Here is a 20,535-nt window from a genome sequence, read left to right as displayed (position 1 = left end):
AGAGTGTACATGAAAGATGTTTTAGAACTTTTAAGATATTTTCTTTTATTCTGACTTGGAAAAGAATGCTGATTTTTCTATGCAGCAATCAGCTGAAGTTAGTCTCTGTTCAGCAGCCTGTAGAGTGGAGGACAACATGGAGCTTATAAGAACAACTCAGAAATGAAAAGTCTTGTTTACCCTCCCTTCTGTTTATGCTTTTATTTCTCTTGTATTTAAGTGTAGGACAGTAGACAAGAATAAACTGGGTACCAAAAATTCAGTCTGGCTGCTTAGTCCCACCAAATTAGAGTAGTAATTATCGGAAGGACGTGCGCTCCCACAGATTTTTGCTAATGGAAACAATTCTATATCTCTTTATTAAAAAAAAAAAAAAAATTGAAAAAAAGAGACCAACTCAAACCCTTGAAATTTGGGTTGCTTGCTTTCTTGTGTGTGTGCGTCCACTATTGCTATTGGAATACAGTTTCCTGATAGGTGGTGGCTGCTTTAATTTTCAGCCTAAATTTATTCATATTCAGTTTGTGCCCATTTATCTTTGTGCCAGCATTGTTCCTCATCATAAATAGCTCTTCATTCTCCGATGCATTTGTTGACAGGAATTACATTCCCTCCTCGCCTTTGTTTTTGCTGGACTAAGCAGTCAGTTTCTCCATTCCCCAAGCCAACTGTCTGAATCCAACTCTTTACCAAATGTGGGATTAATTGTACACAGTAGTTCACATTAGTTCTCTGTATAAAGCATTAGTATTTTCCTTTTCTGTTGGAAAAGGTGCATTGTGCATCTTTTCATACAGCTCTTTACTTTCTTGCATAATATGAAGGGCTGCAATTATAAATCCATGGCTTATAGATTAAATATGGATTCAGTTGTCTGTGAAAATAAATTATGGGCAAATGTTTAGATTTGCTTTTTTTTGGTGTCCTTGTCATTTGGCTACAGCTGCAGTTCTGGAAGTCTATCATATGGGCTTTTTTTCCAGAGGTGTTCAGTTTTATTTATGAAGATCCCAGTCAGAGGACTTTTTGCTTCCTTCTTTTTATTGGCTTTACAAAGAGTATCAGAGAACTTGTGTGTGTATGCATGTATGTGTGTAGATACATTTACATACACATATAGACATACATATTTGTAATGTATTTCAGTTTAGACCTAGACCTCTGGATTATTCTATAGCTGATAAAGAGGGAGAAAATAATATAAATATATTTTAAATAAGAAGCAAACTTCTGAACAGAGTTGGCTATTTTGAAGTATTTTCAGTTGTCAGATATCTCTATTTAGATATGCACTGAGGAAGGAATGTGAAATGTGGTGTTAAATACAGAAAAAATTGAGATGGTTTCCCAAATCTGAGTACATTGCATTAATAGGTCACTCTTTTGTTTGAAATCAGCTTTTAAAATAAGTATTTTTTTCCTCATACTGCAAAAGGGTTAAAAATTTAAAATAATTGTACTACAAAATTCAAACATTCAACTCATCTAATTAAAATTATGTTAGTATTTCACCATGTATTCAACTTGCATTGCATCACAGCTTGGATTGTATCAGTAACTTAATTCCCACTTTGGGCACATGAATATGAAAAAAAAATTCCTACATCACAATGAACTACAGCTCCTTGTCCACTGGGCTGCTATTAGCTGATCGTGTGCATTCTTTAACTTGCTGTAGTTGGAATGTTTTAAAAATTGAATTAAAAAAAAAATATTCCAAACCACCTTTGTTTTCTTTGTTCAGAAATGTGAACTGAATGTAGTCAAATACAAAGGTATACTCACTACTATTCACAAAGTTTTCTCCCTGGAAATAGCGAATCAGGTTTTATAACTTTGGTTCTTAGCCAAATCCATGAAGAAAATAAAGAAACATTCTTTCTTCTACACTCTTCTCCTGCTGAAATTTTTTTGTAAAAAGACCTAATATTAGATAGTTTACTATATGCGAATACTTAAGTCCTTAGTGTATTTCTGTATGTTTTGTTTATAAACCACTGCAGAGATTAACAGGCTGTATTGAACCTATTGCAAGGATTTGATATTTTTCTTCTTCAATCTAGGTCACATCCTGCAGTCGCCTTCAGCAAACGTGCTTCCAACTCTGCCCTTCCATGTGTTGCGGAGCTTGTTCAGCACTACACCGCTGACGACTGACGATGGAGTGCTGCTGCGGCGCATGGCCCTGGAGATCGGAGCGATACACCTCATCCTTGCTTGTCTCTCTGCTCTGAGCCACCACGCACCAAGAGTCCCCAACTCTAGTCCCAACCAGGCAGAGGTAAGTTTAGCAGCAGAGTAATCACCACTGAGAATCAGTAAGAGTTTTCACTATAAAAAAAGAAAATAATCTCCATGCTTACAGTCTTAACTTCTGCAGAGTTGGCATTTGAATAAAGAGCAAAAATAATTCGAAAGTACTTGATTAAGTACTTGTCCTTGCATGTTGCAAATAGACGTAATAATCATGAAATTTAATGAACAAAGAAGGCTTGTCATGAGGCATTAAGGTGTAATCAGTTTCTTTCACAGGACCTTCTTTTTCAGTGTGTGAGAGGCATAATGCTCAATGGATGGTGGCTCTTTAATCCTCATTAGATAGCATGACCTCATTACCTTATTTAGCATGCATCATCTAAACTCTACTGGCTGCAAATTATTTCCTCTTAAATGCTTCACAATCGTAAATGAGTTGTAAAAATTAATGAATTAATGCAGTGATTTTTTTATCCCCTTTTTACTGATGGGGAAATAAGGTCCAAAGACAAAAATTTTCCATAGCATTCAAGATCGCAAGTGAATCTCCAAAATTAAACTTTTTCAGAGTACTTACTGTATTTTACTACCCTTTATTCTGAACATGTATACCCTGATTTTTTTTTTAGTATTATGAGTTGCCATTTCTGCATAACATACCAATTGTCTATAAAAGAGTTTAAAAAACATTCATGACTTGCCCTCTTTAGCATCTCTGTGACAGAGACTTGCGTGAAAAAGTTTCTGGTGGCTAAATATGGCTAAGTAGGTGCAAAATATAGGGCTGTCCATATTTTAGCAGCCCTGATACTGATGAGGGTTGAGCAAGAAAGAGATGAAGCTGTGCATGAGAATAATTCACTTTAATGGCTAGTCAATTTTTAGGGGAAGCTGAGGTATTCTGCTCCTAATGGGGTATCAGGCTGCTGACACATTAATGCCTTAGCATTATTGCGCTTTTGGAGGGAAAGGGCAACCATTAATTCTTATCTCTGCTTCAGTTCTACCATGACCCCTTGAACAGCTTGCTTTCTCATACTTCATATCTATCAGGTGATAGATGGTAACTAGAATCTGGAGATCAATCAGGCCTGCACCGAGGCTTGTATTTCTGGGGCCAGGCTTTCCTTTAAGTGCTTTAAGTCAGTGCTCATGACAGTCCTTTTGAGTGTTAAAGGCAGCATGTTCACGAGTGATGTAATGAGTAATGTCTACATGAGAATAACCACACAGCTATTTCATCACCGAGATGCTTTACATTCCCAATGTAAAAGTTAAAATGGTGATTCCAGACTACCGTCAGTACAGTTCTTCATAGGTCATAACCTTTTTTACCATTGCAGTCTGTTCATACATAATTATTTTCCTTCAAGTATGATCCTGAAAAAATATTTCTGAGTAAGACCTGAACAGAGAATGAAACTGAAAGCTGTAAATCAAATACTGCAAATTAAAGCTTGGCATGTACTCACGTAACCTGGTTTCCAGTAAGGCTACTTGTCACTGAGTAACTCTAATGAAAGCAGCAAGTGTTCATCACTTTGGAAAATGAAGTCACTTGTTTGGGCTGCTAAATGTATAATTAGGAAAGCATTAGTTAAAAAATGCTTACCACAGTCTTTTTTTTAATCTGGTAATCTTTCAAAATTAGCATAAGTACTTAAATAGTTTCATAAGAGCTAAGCAATGTCATATTGGAGTTAAGTTAGCAAAATGCAGTGATGCAGACCATTGGAAAAAGCTGTACAAACACCTTTGGAAAAATCAAAACATTTTGTTAAAATGTCTCTCAAAACATTTTAAGGACATTTTCCCCCTGTTATTTGAAGAGGAAATAGTGTGTGTTTCAGTGACCCAGAGATCACATGTTAGAGTTATACATGTAATTTATACCTCTTGCCATTTTGGAGTATTTATTAAAAATGGGCACATGCTTGAGGTTGTGTACTTTCGATGACATTTTTCTTTCCATTCATCTTCTTATGCTATTAAACTCGACTAGGTGTTAAACAGTAATAATTGCAGAGCTGTGATGTTTAGTGTGATATGGATTAAGTAGCATTTTAATACCTTTAATCATTTAAGCAGTGATGGTATCTTCAAAGAAAACAAAAATGGGCTTACAGGAGAATAACTTGTAACAATTTAGCATTGACCTATAGTGGCAGAGTCTTTCCTGCTTAAAGCTTTGAAATCCCTTGAATCCCAGTGATGTCTTTATTAAGTTAATAAATCGGTATTACCTCCTTTTGCACAGCAAAGGCTTTCTAAAGAATCAGTTCCTAAGATGAAAAAAGTGAAATTATTTTGGGGTTTTCTCTTTTTTTTTGTTTTTTGTTTTGTTTTTAACTTAGCCACAGGTGTCAAGTACACACAACAGTGCATCCACAGAAGAACAGCAATTGTACTGGGCAAAGGGTACAGGCTTTGGAACAGGCTCAACAGCTTCAGGATGGGATGTTGAACAAGCTTTGACTAAGCAAAGGCTAGAAGAAGAGCACGTGACCTGCCTTCTACAGGTGTGTAATAATGAAATTTTGATTAATGATAAGCATTTGAAATGTTAGAACCTGGATAATAAAAATCAGGCTTGTATTTTTTCAGTCATATAGCATAGTAATTATGGTATTTTGGGAGAAGATTAGTTTACAGCCACCTGTCTATGTGAAAAATGGTATAGATCATATTGTGAGTGAGGCTGTGTTCAAACGTCAGTAGGCTGCTGCATAAAAAAATACCTGAGTGGGTAAGCCTGCGTGACAGTTCTGAATAGATAATGAGCTAAGAAACATTCCAGTATTTCCCTGGAGCTATCCTATATCTCTCTGAACGTAACTGAATTCAATCAAAAGTAAAGACTGTCCATTAAAGGAGGAGGGTGCAGGAACAGACCTTTATTGTTTTGTGTGCCAAATAGTCTTACCTATTTGTTTTCTTGCATAGTTTTGCTCTGCTTTAAGAAAATGCCCATAGTTGTTACTGGTGTCCAATGTGTTATGCCAATATAACAAAATCTCACACAGGCATACTATAAAATGATGAATATGTCAAATTAAATGACAATAGTAAATCATCAGTAAACATACACATCTTAGTAAAACGCTAATGCCTTCCAAATGCCTTGTGCTAGGTAGAAAATCCTGCATAATTAGGCTTTTCAGTCCATTGGGAAATGCAACCAACCCCTGTTATCCTGGGTCACTGAGGGAAAATGAGATTCTATCTAATCATCAAAATTTTCATTCACAGAACTGTCAGCTCAAATGCATTAGCTAACCTCAGTGCTGGGGTAGAGCAAAAAGGAGATGAAATTCTGAAAACACCCATGCCCTGACTAGTGAAGATATCATTTTGATGTTATTAGTTATTGCAGTCACTGTAGATTACAAGGCACAAGTATTAGGTCCATTGCAAAAGCAAAACAAATAAAATCTGAAACAATTTTTCTAAGCAAGAAAGAGGAAAATCACCTGAATTACCCTTGGCGAAGCTTCTAGGCAGTATTCTATATTATGCCATGCAGAGGTTTAGCTATAACTGTCAGAAGTCATGAGGTAAGGAGGCATTTGCTTTGAGCAGTCAGCAATTGTAGGAAGAAGTAGAAAATCCTTCAGTGTTTTGCTGAAAATGTCAATCAGCTGTACAGCAGACTTTGCCTGGTCCCCTCTCTAGAAAGATTGTTTAGAAAAAATCCTGTTGTTCTGTTGTACGGAGCACTGCAGCAACATGCCATGGGGAAGGGTTAGAGCGGAGAATGAAAGGAGAAGAACACGTGGTGCGGGCCTGTGAACTCAGCAGGAACTACCCTTGGGACAAGCAGGTGTGCCGCCATGAGGTGACTGCCCTCCCGTCACTGAGGGGAAGGCTGCTCTTTGGTTACTAAAGCAAGAGCTGTGCTCACAAGTGCTGGTTCTAAGAAGCTGTCAGGCTCACTGTAAGTTGCTACTTCATCTGTAAACCCTGAAGTCCCATCCAAAAGGAAGCTACAAGTGTTTTTAAAACATTCGCAGTTAAAAGAAAAAAAACCTTTTGTTGCTAGTGGGTGTTCTGAAGTAAACGGGCCTAGTCAGCCGCACGTCTTGGTGGTGTGAGCTGGCAAACTCCTGCTTTGAGTAACTCCAGCAGTTTTGTCAAAATTCACATTAATTGATCTCTTAATGTAATTCAGAATTATAATAGCTGCTTAATTTTAGCATTAGCCAAAGTTGGAATCATAATCTAACAACTGTATAGAATTTCTTCTAAGAGATCTCTGAAACTGCTAAAATAAATACCAGTACTGAATTACCAAAGTAGCAAGTGGAGTAGTGGTGTCTTCCTTAAGGAAGGAAAGCCAAAGTTTCAGGCTTGATTAAATATTTTTGTACATTTCAGGTTCTTGCCAGTTACATAAATCCTGCAGGGAGTACATCAAGTGGAGAGACCCAGACTAGCCATGAGGGGAGAGGACAAAACAGCAGCGCTCTTCCATCTGTTCTCCTAGAGCTACTTAGTCAATCTTGCCTCATCCCAGCAATGTCATCATACCTCCGCAATGATTCAGGTAATGTGCCATTGTCTCGTTCTAAACGAAAGTTACTTCTGTCAAATAAGTTTTTGTCTAAACAATAGGTAGTTCTGGCTAGTTTCAGTATGTTTGCCAATTTAGAGTTGAACTAATACAACATTTACTTGAGCCTTAGAAAACAAAATGATAGTGTTCATTGAAATACCCATTTGTTGTAAGAGTTTAAACTTTGTTGTTTTAATGTTTGTTTTAAATTTGAAATTTAATTCTTAAACTGTTGAAATTAAAAGGACAATAGTCTTTCCATCTGTATAGTTGATATTTTACTTGTTCTGTAGAAGATATGTGGACAGAGAGAGTACTTTATACAAGACCATGAATCTTACTGTGAAGAGAAACGTTATTTTTGTGAGAAAATTGAGCAGGTATATGCATGAAATTGGTAAATGTTGCATGTACTAGGGCAGTTCTCTTTTACTTTGAGCAGAGCTTTTTCAGCTTTATTTAGGAAATATAGAAACAAGCCTGTTACAAAATTGCAAAATTTCTCAAATATATGGGGACAGTGAAATAGCTGTGGGGTTTTTTTTAAAGGAAAACCAAGTTTGTTATATGTTGTCATCACATTTCTACTCATAATTTTAAAACCTTGCTGTGAAAACCATTTCAGTTGTACAAGGTTGTGTCAAGCAGTATGAGTTAAGCAAATGCCTGTGTGGAACTAATGGCAAATCCATCAGACGGAGTTTGTGATTTACGTTCAGCTTCATTAGATGACAGGCTTAAGTATGAAGTTATTGATAAGCATTTTTTCTTCAGACAACCCTTATTTTGCTTGCCCTGTTTTTGGAGTAACTGCTAAACGTCTTGTCTTGTACTGTAGTTCTTTTGAATGCCAGTTGTAGGGTGTGGTGATGTGAGTTTCTTGAAACAATGTCGTAGCTTCTGGTTGAATTACACAGTATGTTTTATCTCTGGGGTAAAAGAGAAATCATGTGTGTCTTAAGTATTTACAAAGTTACATAGGACTAAAACAAGAATGTGACTCTTTTAATCTGTGGTAACTAGGGCATTACATAATCTTGCATGATGAAATGAAAGTAGTTCAAAAAGTCTGCTGGGGCCTTAGAATAAAAATAAAAATATGAAGGTGTTTAACTTTCCAGTCCACAGTTTGACATCTCTCCCTTAATTTTGCAATGAATTTGTGGGTTCTGTTTTGCTCATATTACAGTGAGGAAAATGAACTCTGTAGCTTATGCACCAGGCTCATTATTGCAAATGAAAATCTAATATAAAACAATAATGTGAATGATAAAGTAAAACAATAAAGTAATCTTTCTAACAGATACTCATAAATTCTTCTTTGTTGAGGTAGAAAGGAAAAGTCACTAAAAGATCTGGCAAAAATGCTATATCATCTAAAGGATGAAGCTGTTGGTTCAGAGTTATAGATGAATTGCAGCTGTTGAAATTGCTTTTTGCTGTTTTCAGTAGAAAAACGTATCTGTATAAGTCACCTTTAACTGGGGAAGAACAGTCAGATACTGATAGAAGAGATGACGTATATGGCTGGTGGAGGGAAGTTGCAACTAGTGGGACCATTTGTTTTCCCAAAGTACAAAGAAAAGGCAACGTTTCAGTGGGAAACGTTCATTTTAGGTATGTTTTCCACTGCTTGGCAGGGGATGTTCGTGTGTTATGCTTGTGAATAAAAATTCGTAAAGAGTGAACAAAACAGATGCTTCCTGCTTTTTCATAAATTGATCTGTAGCTGTGAACATAGCAGTGTTGTTAGGTTAATATGTTGATCCAAGAGATAGTCTTTAATGCTTCCTGCTGTATTTTTTCAAAATTCTATGCATAAAACTATAAGTAACAATGTTCTTCTGGATTAAAAAAAAAAGGATTTGCAGGCTTATGTCAGTCAAGGTTGTCTTTGAAAACATAACAGTATATCAGTATGAGAGGGAAATGTGAAAAATGGCATGACTTCTGGAAAGAATGTCATCTCTTCATGAATATTTGAGTCAGCTGCATTTAGTTTGACAGGAGTCCCTGAAAATAGTTTGTCCTTAGTGATAGTCAGGCATAATTCCAATGCAGTAATTACTCTTTAGTTCAAAAGCAGACAGATAATTCTCACATTAATGAGTCTGAGTTGCAGGTGATGCTGGGCTCTAGGTGTCACTAACAGAGTGTCAGGAGACAGAGCTGGCAGAGCCCAGCTGTAACAAGAGAGAAAGGGCTTGAGAAGCTCTGGAGCTGTGTTCAGCTCTGCTGCAATACTTGTAAGACTGAAAAATTCCTTTCTCCCATAGGGCTGAATGCCTGCTCAGGGGAAGCAGGAAAGGGAACAGCGTTATTAGTAGCACTCATGTACATGGTCTTTTAGTTTTCAGGCCAGTGTACCTTCTGCTATCAAAATGTACTTTCATGTGGAAGAAGCAGGTAACTGTATTCTTCCTGTAACATGCCAGACTGAGAAATTAGGACACTGCATACAGGATGCTAATAGAGCGTTCCTGGGCTCGGGCTCTCCAGCAGGTACAAGCTGTGCCCAGCACAACGCTGACAGAAAACAGCAATTTTCAGCAACTTGTAACTTTCTCAGATTTGAATGGATGCTAGTGGTACCAGTTAGAGGCTGCCCTTATGCTGGAGGTGTTCCTCTACTACATTTTTGGTTTTTCTGTGAACAGTTGCAACAACAGTGGTCCTCGCATATTACATATCTGCCATATGCATAAAATTATGTGGGGAAGAAAGTTCTATAAAGAAATATAATATGCAACAAAGCTGCTGGGTGTGCTGTTTGCCTTTATTGCACAGTAGGCTGATACCACTATGGTGCTACAAGATGGAATCTTTTGATATCGCTGAGAATTTTGTATTTGGCTTAAACATGTTCAGTTAGCTACAGGTATTGATACATCCTGTTTGCAAAGTTGTTTTGGCAAAATTCTCAAACAGTTCCAGTGTTGGAATATAAAATTGGCCTTTGTCACAGTTAGACAATTACCTTGGTATTTTGTTGCTTAAATATGTTTCGCCGTCCCTGCTCACTTTGCCCAAAACATACACGGACTAGATTGTTATCTAGATTTTCTACATAAATGGAATATTGATCAGATAAGGAGTGTTCACGTATCATTTAATCTTTTAGAAACCTCACCTTAAAGCAGATCTTTACAAAATAGATTACTCTGACACATTCTGCAGCTTCATCTGCATCAGAACAAGATGATTGTGTGAAGTCCTTGAAAATTGTGAACTGACCACTTTCATTAATTTCCATAATTGCCTTTTTTCTTGTAAAGCAAGAAGGTTTATCTGTCTATGAAGGACTTTCCTTATTATGCAAGATAGATAGCTGTAGTCACAAGGAGCAATAGCTGCTATAATCCTCACCTGGTTTCTTGATCATTCTTTCCTGTGTCTGTTTCTTATCTTGGTGTGGCATTACTGTGGCTTTTATAATCTATAATCTTTTATGATCTATAAATGAAAAAAAGTTTGTCTTGTAACATGGTGAGATTTATTTTTTTAAAACACTTGTGTTTATTCTTAAGTACTTAATTCATGTTTACATTGATAGAATTCATGTCATTCTTAACTTCTGTATCATGGAACATCTAGTGTGTATTAATTTTCACACCAAAATCTGTCATGTAAAACCTTGTCATTGTTGTCTTGTATACAGCGCGTTTCGTTTGAAAGAATTACCACTATAGGAACTCTTTCAAATATGTGAATTTTTCTCTCCTTGAACAAAATGCTCAACAGTAACATTTGTGCCACACCACAGGAGGTTCCTAGCAAACATGTGTCCGTCAGGTTCTAACTAAAGCACGTGGGTAGCTTGAAGGTCTAGATTTTGCTGATAAAAGTAAGTGTGACTTGACTGATGGACCTAGGTTTATCAAAACTAATGCAAGCTAGTATTTACAGCAGGAGAGAAGCAAGCAGTAGTAATAGTAGTCTTTGTAGCTAGCAAGGTTTATAGAGAGAAGGCAGCGGAAAGGAATCATGAAATAGAAGGAAAATCAAGTGACTTCTCGGACAAGGACTGTATATTTTGTTACGGGCTTGGACAGTAAAAAGCTTGGTGAAACTGGGATTTGTCAGTGATACCACAATATTAGGTAGACTCTTCTTGCTTTTAAATGTAGTTGTACTAGTTTGTCCCTAAACTAGTATCTAGAAAACCTTAAGATGACTTAATCTTGTTTAAAGCTGAAGAGAGACAGAGGTGTGCTACCACCTTTTCCTTGGAAGCCAGACCTCATAGCGAGTTGGAGAATTCTGCCTGACCTGAACTCTCTTTGCTTCAGTTCTCAAGCTTACAGGAAGCAGGTGGTGGTGTGATTTTTAGCTGGGGTTTTCTTGCAGCACTTTCTCCACATGCTCCCCTCTTAGCCGCCCTTCCTTCTTTGGTGGGCAAAGTCTCCATGTGATCTGGTCAGCATAGCTCATGGTGGTACATTAGCTCAGTCTTCTTTGGGCTTGACTGCTGAGAAGAGATGATGCATTTCTATGTGAGGGCTTTCCTAAAAGGATTGTGTTTACTGACCCACACGTTCCACTTGGTAAGAATTCGATATTTGCTTTTTATACACCTTTCATAGTTTACCAAGTTCCGTTGCACCCGGGACTTCTAGATTCATTAACAGTTGTGCTGCTTTATCCGGCTGCCAAATACCTTATTGTGAAATTTATTTAGTAAGTTGTATGGACAAATCTGTTGAAGGTAAACATACGGAATTACTTTTTTCTACTTCATTTTGTTAGTTGAGTCTATTAAAGTCATACTTTTTGGGCCTCGTCACTTTACCTCAGAGCTTGAACTGGGGTAGATTGCCTGCTGACGTTAGAGTATTTCTTTTCTGTTAATTGTACTTGCTCTCGAGGCATTATATGCTGTTGCTTTAGTTTTTGCAAAGCGGTCCCGTTCCACTGGACTGAGTAGGCTGAGCAGGAAGCTTGTGGTCCATTATGGGTCTCTGAAGTTGGTACACCGGGGCCATTCAGCTGAGAGTACTGCATCTTCATTCATCCATTGCTGAAGATGTGAAGGTGCTACTGCAGTGTAAATGTTGATTCACCATTAAATTCTGCTTTTCCCTAGACTATTGACTTTTTACCGTATCAAGTAAGAGGTACTTGCTGTTAAGATATTTTTTATTGTTGAGATTCTTACGCATATATTGGATTAAACATATAAGCACCAGAGCTGAATATTGGAGCTCATTTAACTAAAGTTAGACTTAGGTCCACATGAGTATAGCACATAAGTATTACATGTTAAGAGAAGATATCAGACTTCTGTTTTAAAACAAAATCTGGCTCATGCTGGGGCAATGTCTAATAATAATATTACCCTGTGACTTCCTTTGAAGGGTCAAAGCTGTTTGCTGTAAGCGAAATTAGAAGTACAACAGTAGTTTAGATAAACAGTATATAATTAACAAATTACAAATTCCACTAGTTTTCATTAATGTTAATGAATTCATTCATTGGTAACAGAATTATATTGAACCTTTGCCATATTTTGTTGTAACTTTGGGATTGTTTTTTATCGCTTTTGATGTTGAAATGTTTACCAAAAAATAGTGCAGTATCTCACTCCAGTGCTGGAGTACTAGTTGAGAACACAGCTGTGCACTGAAATGACATAAAATAAAACTGTTTATTTATTTCACAGAATTGACAAATTTTAAATAATTTCAGCATTAATTTTGACCTGAATTTCATATTTTTGTTCAGAGGTTCTTGTAACCTCTAATTTTTAAGAACCATTGCAAATAGCCTCGTATTATGAGATTAATGTAATAATATCCATAAGTATGTAATATAAGAAGTACATTGAAAAATTTAATAATGTATTGACTCTGTTCTATAGTCTTAAATATACATCAATAACTTGCATAATTTCTCTAGAACGTAGCTTAGTTTTACAGAATGCTTTGGTGCTTCATATGCTGAAAATGAGTATACAATAATAGGGATTTGCTGTAGACTGTAGAGAGTGAATGAATTTTCTTGTCTGCACGTTTCCTTCCAGTGCAGCCTCAGCTCTGTTTATCATTTCTCTGGATGAGCCAGTATTGACTCAGAGTGGCAAAACCAGAATATACCATCTTCCACCTCATTCATCCATAAATCAGTGTGTTACAGCGTAGTTTCTGCAACTGACTGAAATATCGTTGCCAAATTCATTCTGTTCGAGATCTTTGACTTTATTTTATGCATGTGCTTGTTTCAAAGTGATTTCCAAAGGCTTTGTTGGTGTAGCAGTTATGAAGTTCTATACAGCAATAAGCTATCACCTATATATGACATGTATTTCTTTGCTTGTCATTTTATGGAAGGACTGCATGTAGCTTTGCTGCCTCAGAGAAAGGACTGAGCTGATTTTCAGAAATGCAACTCCTCCATTGTTCCTCTGTGGCACACGTAATACTAAGACTGGTTTTTATTTAAATCAGTGTGGGGTTTTTTTTTTTAGTGTTATTTTTCTACTTTGTTTTAAATCCTAAGATCTCAAAAGTAGCTTTTCTATTAGAAGATATATGTGAGATATCTTCATGTATATAAAAGTTTCTATGATCTCAGACTGTCTGCAGCTTTGGATTTAATTCAAGGACATACGTAGGATTAATTTAAAACATGGAAATAGTTTAATCAAGTTCAGTAGTCTAATTGTATAGTCCATGAAGTATTCCTAACAGTTGCAATTCTGGGCCTCAATCATAAATGATACAAAAAGGGAAAATGTCTTCAGAAGGAGAGAGTACACTCTTCTGGGCAAAGATATTAAACCTGTTTTCCATGCAACACCGTGAATCCTTGTATGATATATTTTATTTTACTTGAAAATAAGCATCAGGATGAAAACATGAAAGTTTTATTTGACTTATGTTAAACACTCTTTAAAAAAGGTGATCTAGAAAATTTTTTTTAAGATTTTTTTCATTTGGAGAATATGTATTAGTTTGTCATTTTAGTTATTAATATTTATTAAAAGAAGTACTGAAACTATTGTTTACTTTTTCACACCATTTTAAAGGATTTTTAATTAGAAAAGCACATTGTCAGTATAGCATGATGATTTCAAGTACAGATTCGGTAAAGGCAAGAAAATCTAACCTTTTTCAGCTTTCCACAAGACTAACAAAAATGCTGCAGAATATAGTCAATAGTTAAAATTTTATTTATAATATTACAATTTTTGGTATAACAGTGTTCCTGTTTCCACACTTATACATTAGTGTAAGTTATAAGCCTAAATTATGGTGATCTAAAAATAAAACCCTTTTGTCTGTTTTCTGGTCTCGTCTATGAAGAGACATTGCACAAAACCATAGAAAGCATCATGGGGCTTGCTTATATGTATTTATATATTTAATTAATCTCTTTCTATGATCTGATTGTTTTCAGCGTTTCCTTACATTTCTTGTGCCTTGCATGTTTGCTGGCAGTAAAACAGTGCCATCTCTGTTTCTGCTATTGGGATTTCATCTGTTATCAATGAGAAGTTGAGCATCGTCTGCCTTCATTTACGTAATTCAGCACACTAGCTGGGCTCGCACATACATTTAGCAGTCATTGATGCAGCACCCTTAGCTAGACACTTTGCTCTGGAATATTTTTGATAATCCTTTCAACAGTGAGGGGTTTTGCTTTAAATTTAGAAATCATTCTTACTATCACTGTTCTTTGCACTGTGTGCTATGCAATTGATGTTCAAAAATGTCATCAAAGTGTAGTATAGATGTACACAAAAACAATAACAAATAAATTGAGTACAGTTCCAATAATCCCAAGCAGTGCTAAAATAGATTCTTCCTTTTCCTCTTTCTCCTCTTGCCTTTTTACATCTTCCAGTGTTGTGATGGCAGAGGTCCCCATTTTTCCTGCAAATACCTTCACCAGTATTCTGGCAGCTAGCTAGAAGAAAGAAAGCAAATGGTAAACCTGGTCTGACAAACATGCAAGCTTTCATATTTTTAAAAACAATTCTGTACTTCTTTATACAATATTTCTTAATGCTCTGTTTATTGAGTTATATTCATCTTTTGTTTTCTTTTTGTATGAGCATGTCCACGTTAAAAGTAATTGTTCTGTAGATAGAGATTTGGTAGGAGTGAAAAATAGCTTGATGCTTCAAGCCAATTAACATACTTTATTATACAGGAAATTTAAAATTTGTCTTCAGTCAGCTAATTTGTTTCCTTACAAAACCTCAAATTGATGAAAGCAGGTATGTGAGCATTGTCAAATACTCTGAAATGCCTCAGGAGATTATATGAATTTTCAGCTGTTGTTAAATATTTAACTGTTACAGCACTAAAACAGTTGAAAATATTCATGTCTGCTGTTCTCGAACGTGAAAAATATGCCCCTTTAATACAGTAGCGCAGTCTCTTCACCAGTGAGCCCTAAGCAGGCGATTGCAGGTGAGATCTTATCCTTTTACGTGTTTAATAGATCAGCTTTTGGACATGCATGCAACAGTAAACGTTTAACAGAAGATGTCTGTCTCTTCAAACATAAAGGTTGTTGTTATTATTATATATGCCTATTAGTGCACTATGACAAAGGACATTAGTACTTTTTATAGTAACAAAATTCTATGCAATATAAGGACTTGAGATTTTTACAGATGTGTGTATGATTTATTACCTTTTTTGTGGCAAAAGCAAGGTTGACAGCTCACCTCTATTACTTAGCTGCTCTTGCACTCTTAATTTGCTGTCAAATATCCTCTAGAAACATATTCCCTGTAAAATTATGTTCATTGGTGGCTGAGATGTTGAGCTTATATGTATTCTGCTATGCTGTTTTAGACTTATTAATCAGAAATTTCCAACCTTAAAGCAAAATTTGATTTAGATGCCTACTAGTTCAGATAACGCCATTTACTGAAAATTTGCAGTCACATTTTATAGTGCAATAGCCTTTTTCTCTCCTGGCAAACATCTTTAATCATTGGAGATAAACGTATTTCTGCTGTGAATCTAATTAAAGCCATCAGCTCAGAGCATCTCTCACAGAAAGGTAAAAAAAATACGATGTTTCTTACCCTACATTGCATCAGGAATAAAATGTCATCAGACATGCTTCTTACTCGTCGATTCGGTGGCAAACCAGGCTTTTTTCTTCATGGAGGGGCTGCTGTCCTCACTCAGACAGACCAGACGGGAGAGATAGGAGCATGAACAGTTCCTTGATGAAGAAGTTTATCAGTGAGGATAATAATGTTACAGAATCTTCCAAATGACTGGCCTTCTCTCTCGGTAATCCACTAAAGCAAGTGCAGTCGAAAACCAGTAAAACCTTTTCTGGTAATGATCCTCACTGTTGACTAATTCTCATTAAAATTGAGGATTTTTTTTTCCTTAGATGATGCAGAGCAACAAAATGCACGCTGTTTGGTTTTGCCCCTAGAAAAAGAAAAAAATACCAACGGCTCCTGGTTTTATTCAGTTGCACTTAGTTATTTATTAAGACTTCAGAAAAGCCCAGCCTTTGATTTACTCTTTGTGGCAGCCGTCTGAGGAGACTTTCTCACGTTGACATGCTGTAATTCCAAATGCAGCGAACTGCGTGCAGTCACGCTATGTAATTTTAGTCCAGCCTGAAAAAGGATGAAAAGAAGTCTGCTTTACTGGCAGTAGTGTGAACGCTGTCACACACCTGCATTCAGAGCCTCTGGAAAGAATTCCAAGGTATTCTTCGGAGCATTGCATAACTTAGCCAGGCAAATCTGAAGCGAGGAATGACAGTGGCTTTAGTTGCACACTGTGGTGAGCTGTGACATTGATTAAACATGCACTTGGCACTTGCTGAATAAAGAAGGAGCTACGAGCCACCCTTGCAGACAGTGAGTTGCATAACAATGTGCGATGGCTCTGCTGTTTCATTGTCAGGCCCCGCACATTTTAATCCTCTACTGAGGGAGGAGAAAGTGCGGGGTGTAAAGAGGAGTAGAGTTAACTGTACTTGGGGGGGTTTCTGAGGAAGTGCTGCATGACAAATGGTGACATTAAGGCATTCAAGCCGAAACAGTGTTTCTGCCTTTTGTCTTTTTATGCTTTGTTTGACAGGCAATTGTTTCTATGGGAAATACTACTTCTAATGCTTTTCCTCTATTTATTTGCCACCCAAAGAATGCAGGTTAGTGTGGAATTAATGAAAACACAGACTGCAAGAAAAATATTCCTGTTCTGATTTCATAGGAAGCTGTAACTCATTTATTTCCTAGGTAAATCAGAGAGGTATTTTTTGCCTGCCCTATTTGAAATCAGGGGGAGAGGGGGTGGTGTGTGGGTGTGTGTGTGTCTGTGAAGTCTTCTTTTCTTCCCAACCTCTTCAGACAAAAAACCCACCATTTTAATAACCTCTGCAAGTAGCTCTGTTTCAAATAATTTTTTTTCAGTCACTTTGTTCTATGAAGGCTGCCAATGTAATCTGTTTTTGTTGGTATAGCATAGCTTCTTGGTACGAAGGCAACGGTATTTTGTGTATATTGGAAAACTTATTTTTTTAAAAATACTTAAAATATCAAGCAATTCAGAATTTAAAAGTACCAAAAGCTTATGCATATGAAAATTCAAAAGATAATTAATTACATTGAATTCAAACAGTAGGAATGTAGCTGGATCACTTTCCAAAATAGTATATTTTAGAAATTGCAAGGCAATGTTTGAAACTCAGTTTTAAGTAGTCTTTTTGTAAGAAAGCAAAAGAGTAAAATCCTTTCTTTACTATTTGAAATACTTCCATTTTCAAATTAATTTACTTACATGTTAGTTTCTCAGTAATGAACAAACCCGCATATTTTATTTTAGTGGTAAATACCATGTTTAAAGTACTATGAGTTGTATGGTACTTATACATTATTTGCCCTTTATCCTGAAAGTGCTGTTGCCAGGGTGAAATTGTTTGACTCTAGAAGAATTAAGCAACTGGGTTAAATTTCTCCAGCGTAGCTTCCTTAAAAGATATTCTAATATTTATATATGGTCTTTACTTTTATGCCTTTCCCTTATTCTGAAAAGGCTGCTGCAACTTCACTTGTTCCTGGAACTGCTTTCTATGTATCTTGAACGTGTTTCTGTATTCATTTACATTCATTCAGAGATATAAAGATGGGGAAATTTTCACCTGCGTATTCTGACTGTTCATGTTGCTGAGAACACCTAGCAATAACCAAGTTTTCAAATCATTGTACCATATTAACCCTCGCATGTTAAAAACGAAACCCTTTCCTTTGTGAAGGGGTAAAATTGTGCAATGTGCATCTCTTATTTAAAGATTATTGATGTATTTGGAGAGAAGGAATCTGTCACGTTGTCAACAATACCAGATATAAAGATACAAGGTCAGCAGAAGAATTTCTTGCAATATTGTCAGGTGTAAATAGCAACAAGAAAGTAAATTCAGCAGCTCCCCTGCAAATAACCGGCTAATGAAAATGGATCCACAGGAAGCGGCAAAAGATTCACAAAATAATTCTTGGGCTGGTTATTCCCGTGGTTGAGGTCTCATAGTGCTCTGCCGTTTACATAGTCGTGATGCAACTGGCACTTCTGGCTCAGGTGAACCCAGGGAAACAAATCTCTCTGGGCTCCCTCTGCACCCAGTCAAGGGGGAGCGACACCTCTTGCACACCAGGATGCAGATCCAACATTTTCCACGGACCTTAGTTAGGTGACATTTCTCCCCTCTTGTCCTCCCATTGCATTGATATGCATGTCTATGCGGACATGCCATAAACTGGTTTGGAAAACAGACACAGCCAAAAATAGATCTGTAGCACAGCACAATAAGAGGAACGGGGCTGTAGCTGTGTAAGCTGTCAATATTGGCAAAGGGTTGCTGGTTGGGGGCAGGGAAAAGAAAAAAGAAAGAGGGGGGAAAAAAAAAAAGAGAAAACTTGAGGCATTTATCCATGTTGGTTGGAAGCTGGTATTTATCAAATAGCTTCCTAACAGGTACAATGCATCTTCAGTACAGAGAGAAAAAATTATGTGATATTTTCTCAGATGAGTGGGGCAAGTAATACAAGTTGATTTGGAAAGGCCTTGATTTATCCATAATATTTGATGATAATTGGAAAAATGGGGAGATATTTTACCTTGTGTGTAAAATAAGATTCGAGTCTGGGAGCAAATTTTATATGTCAGAAATAAAAACACCTGTTTTGGGTGAACGTTACATGGTTATGCAGTATTTGGGTTTGGCACTGGTATCTAAAAATGTCCTAAATTTAATCTGTTACTTCTGTCTAGGCAGAGCTTTCAAGCTCTTAGTAAGACTTTGGCAAGTCTTTGGTAACTGATTTATGTAGCATCCCAAGAGCAGAACAAATTCTGTTGATTAGAGGTCATTCTGTTTATTACCACTGATGTTTGAGCATGGGAATAGACTTTAGGCAATACAAAGGTATGTCAGATTTTAAAGATATTCATACTTCAAGAGGGAGGTGCGACACTATCTTGTAAAAACTCAGTGGTATAAATTAAACAATTTATAGTCTTGATCCTTAGATGATCATTACTCTGGTAAATGCTACCGCTATGAGTAACGGGGTAGATCCATAACATCACATTTACAAAAGGAACAAGTACTCTTAACCAAAGTGTAAGTTTTCTTTTCCCATATGTATTTTTATGGATTTATATAATTTTGATTTCCATGTACTCTAAGATTATTCTATATGCTGTATTTTTTCATTAAAATAGCATGTTTTGAGTCAGATGTTGTTTGCTCTTCTAGAGAGCAAATGTTCTGAGACTGCAAGTTAAAGTAGAATGTAAAGGAAGATTTGAAGGAGAAAATGGAAAGAAAAATGTAAAGAGCTGTCTGGATTTAACAATCTAGGTAATGAAATACAAAAGATCATTCATACATCAGTTGTCCATGAAGACTGTTTTTCCTTGTAGTTGTTCTGCATTTTCCCGAAGATGTAGGAAAATACTTGAAATGTAGTAGCACATGCATCGTGTAGGTGATGCATTCTAGTTTTCTTCTGACAACCTCCACAACCTTCTTTTTATGAGATCTGACAGTTTTTCAGTTAAATTGCAGAACAACAGAGCAAAGCTGTGTCTGTTGGGAGATGCAATAGTATGCACAAATTAAGATGAACTGGTTGGCTTAGCATAAGCGAGGAGTAGATAGCCATGCTCCTTCTTTCTTCCTTAGTTGTTTTTGTCTTTTTGCCTTCCTCCCTTCTCCCCGCCTCCCGAGAACTAAACACAGCTACTGTTTACTTTGTGGGAACTGTTAGCCTATTTTTTATGATATAGATTGATGTGTGGTGCCCTTGAGTCAGCAGTGATGGGCATGGCAAATTTTGAGCCAGGTTTCAAAGTTTGATGTTTGATTTATTTTATTAATTTTTTTTGCTTTTTTTGCTCTTCTGTTGAAAAAAAGAGGAAGAACTCGGATTCTTCGTCTGTAGCAACACAAGTTACTTTTAGGTTTCTTATTATTCTCACACTTCTTTTATGTTTTTCATCTCAGCATTGACTTGATTATTTTGAGATTTTGACATTTTAACTGTCTATGTCTTGGTTTCCTTCTGATTGAAGAACTTCAGTGCTTCTTGGCTATTGCCTGGGATGTTTTTTCCTGATTTTCTTAGTTACTCACACAGAGTATCCTTGCAAAAATCCAGAATTATCTCATAACTAGAAGTTCCTCAAGGTTGTTCCCACCTGTCAGTCTTCACTTACCAGAAATTTACTTGTTCCAATCTCTGA

The 20,535-nt window shown here is 36.5% G+C and overlaps 1 protein-coding gene and 1 long non-coding RNA gene across 3 annotated transcripts in view; one reads left to right on the top strand and one right to left on the bottom strand.

Annotated features, from left to right (window-relative positions):
• BIRC6 (baculoviral IAP repeat containing 6) overlaps positions 1-20,535 on the top strand; it is a 157,512-nt gene that overhangs the window by 101,648 nt on the left and 35,329 nt on the right. For both annotated transcript variants that reach the window (XM_014950697.1, XM_014950698.1), the window contains 3 exons: positions 2,064-2,281; positions 4,611-4,775; positions 6,631-6,799. In XM_014950697.1, coding sequence (XP_014806183.1) covers positions 2,064-2,281; positions 4,611-4,775; positions 6,631-6,799 — 552 coding nt within the window. The remainder of the gene's footprint in view (positions 1-2,063; positions 2,282-4,610; positions 4,776-6,630; positions 6,800-20,535) is intronic.
• LOC106893087 lies at positions 11,985-16,711 on the bottom strand. Its single transcript, XR_001412992.1, has 2 exons — positions 15,849-16,711; positions 11,985-14,713 (listed from the first exon to the last, which is right to left on the bottom strand). It is a non-coding gene; the product is annotated as an uncharacterized LOC106893087 (long non-coding RNA).

The sequence above is a fragment of the Calidris pugnax genome, unplaced genomic scaffold, assembly GCF_001431845.1.
Source record: "Calidris pugnax isolate Ruff unplaced genomic scaffold, ASM143184v1 scaffold24, whole genome shotgun sequence".
In the NCBI taxonomy this organism is placed as follows: domain Eukaryota; kingdom Metazoa; phylum Chordata; class Aves; order Charadriiformes; family Scolopacidae; genus Calidris; species Calidris pugnax.
This window is presented reverse-complemented; position numbering and strand designations above follow the sequence as displayed.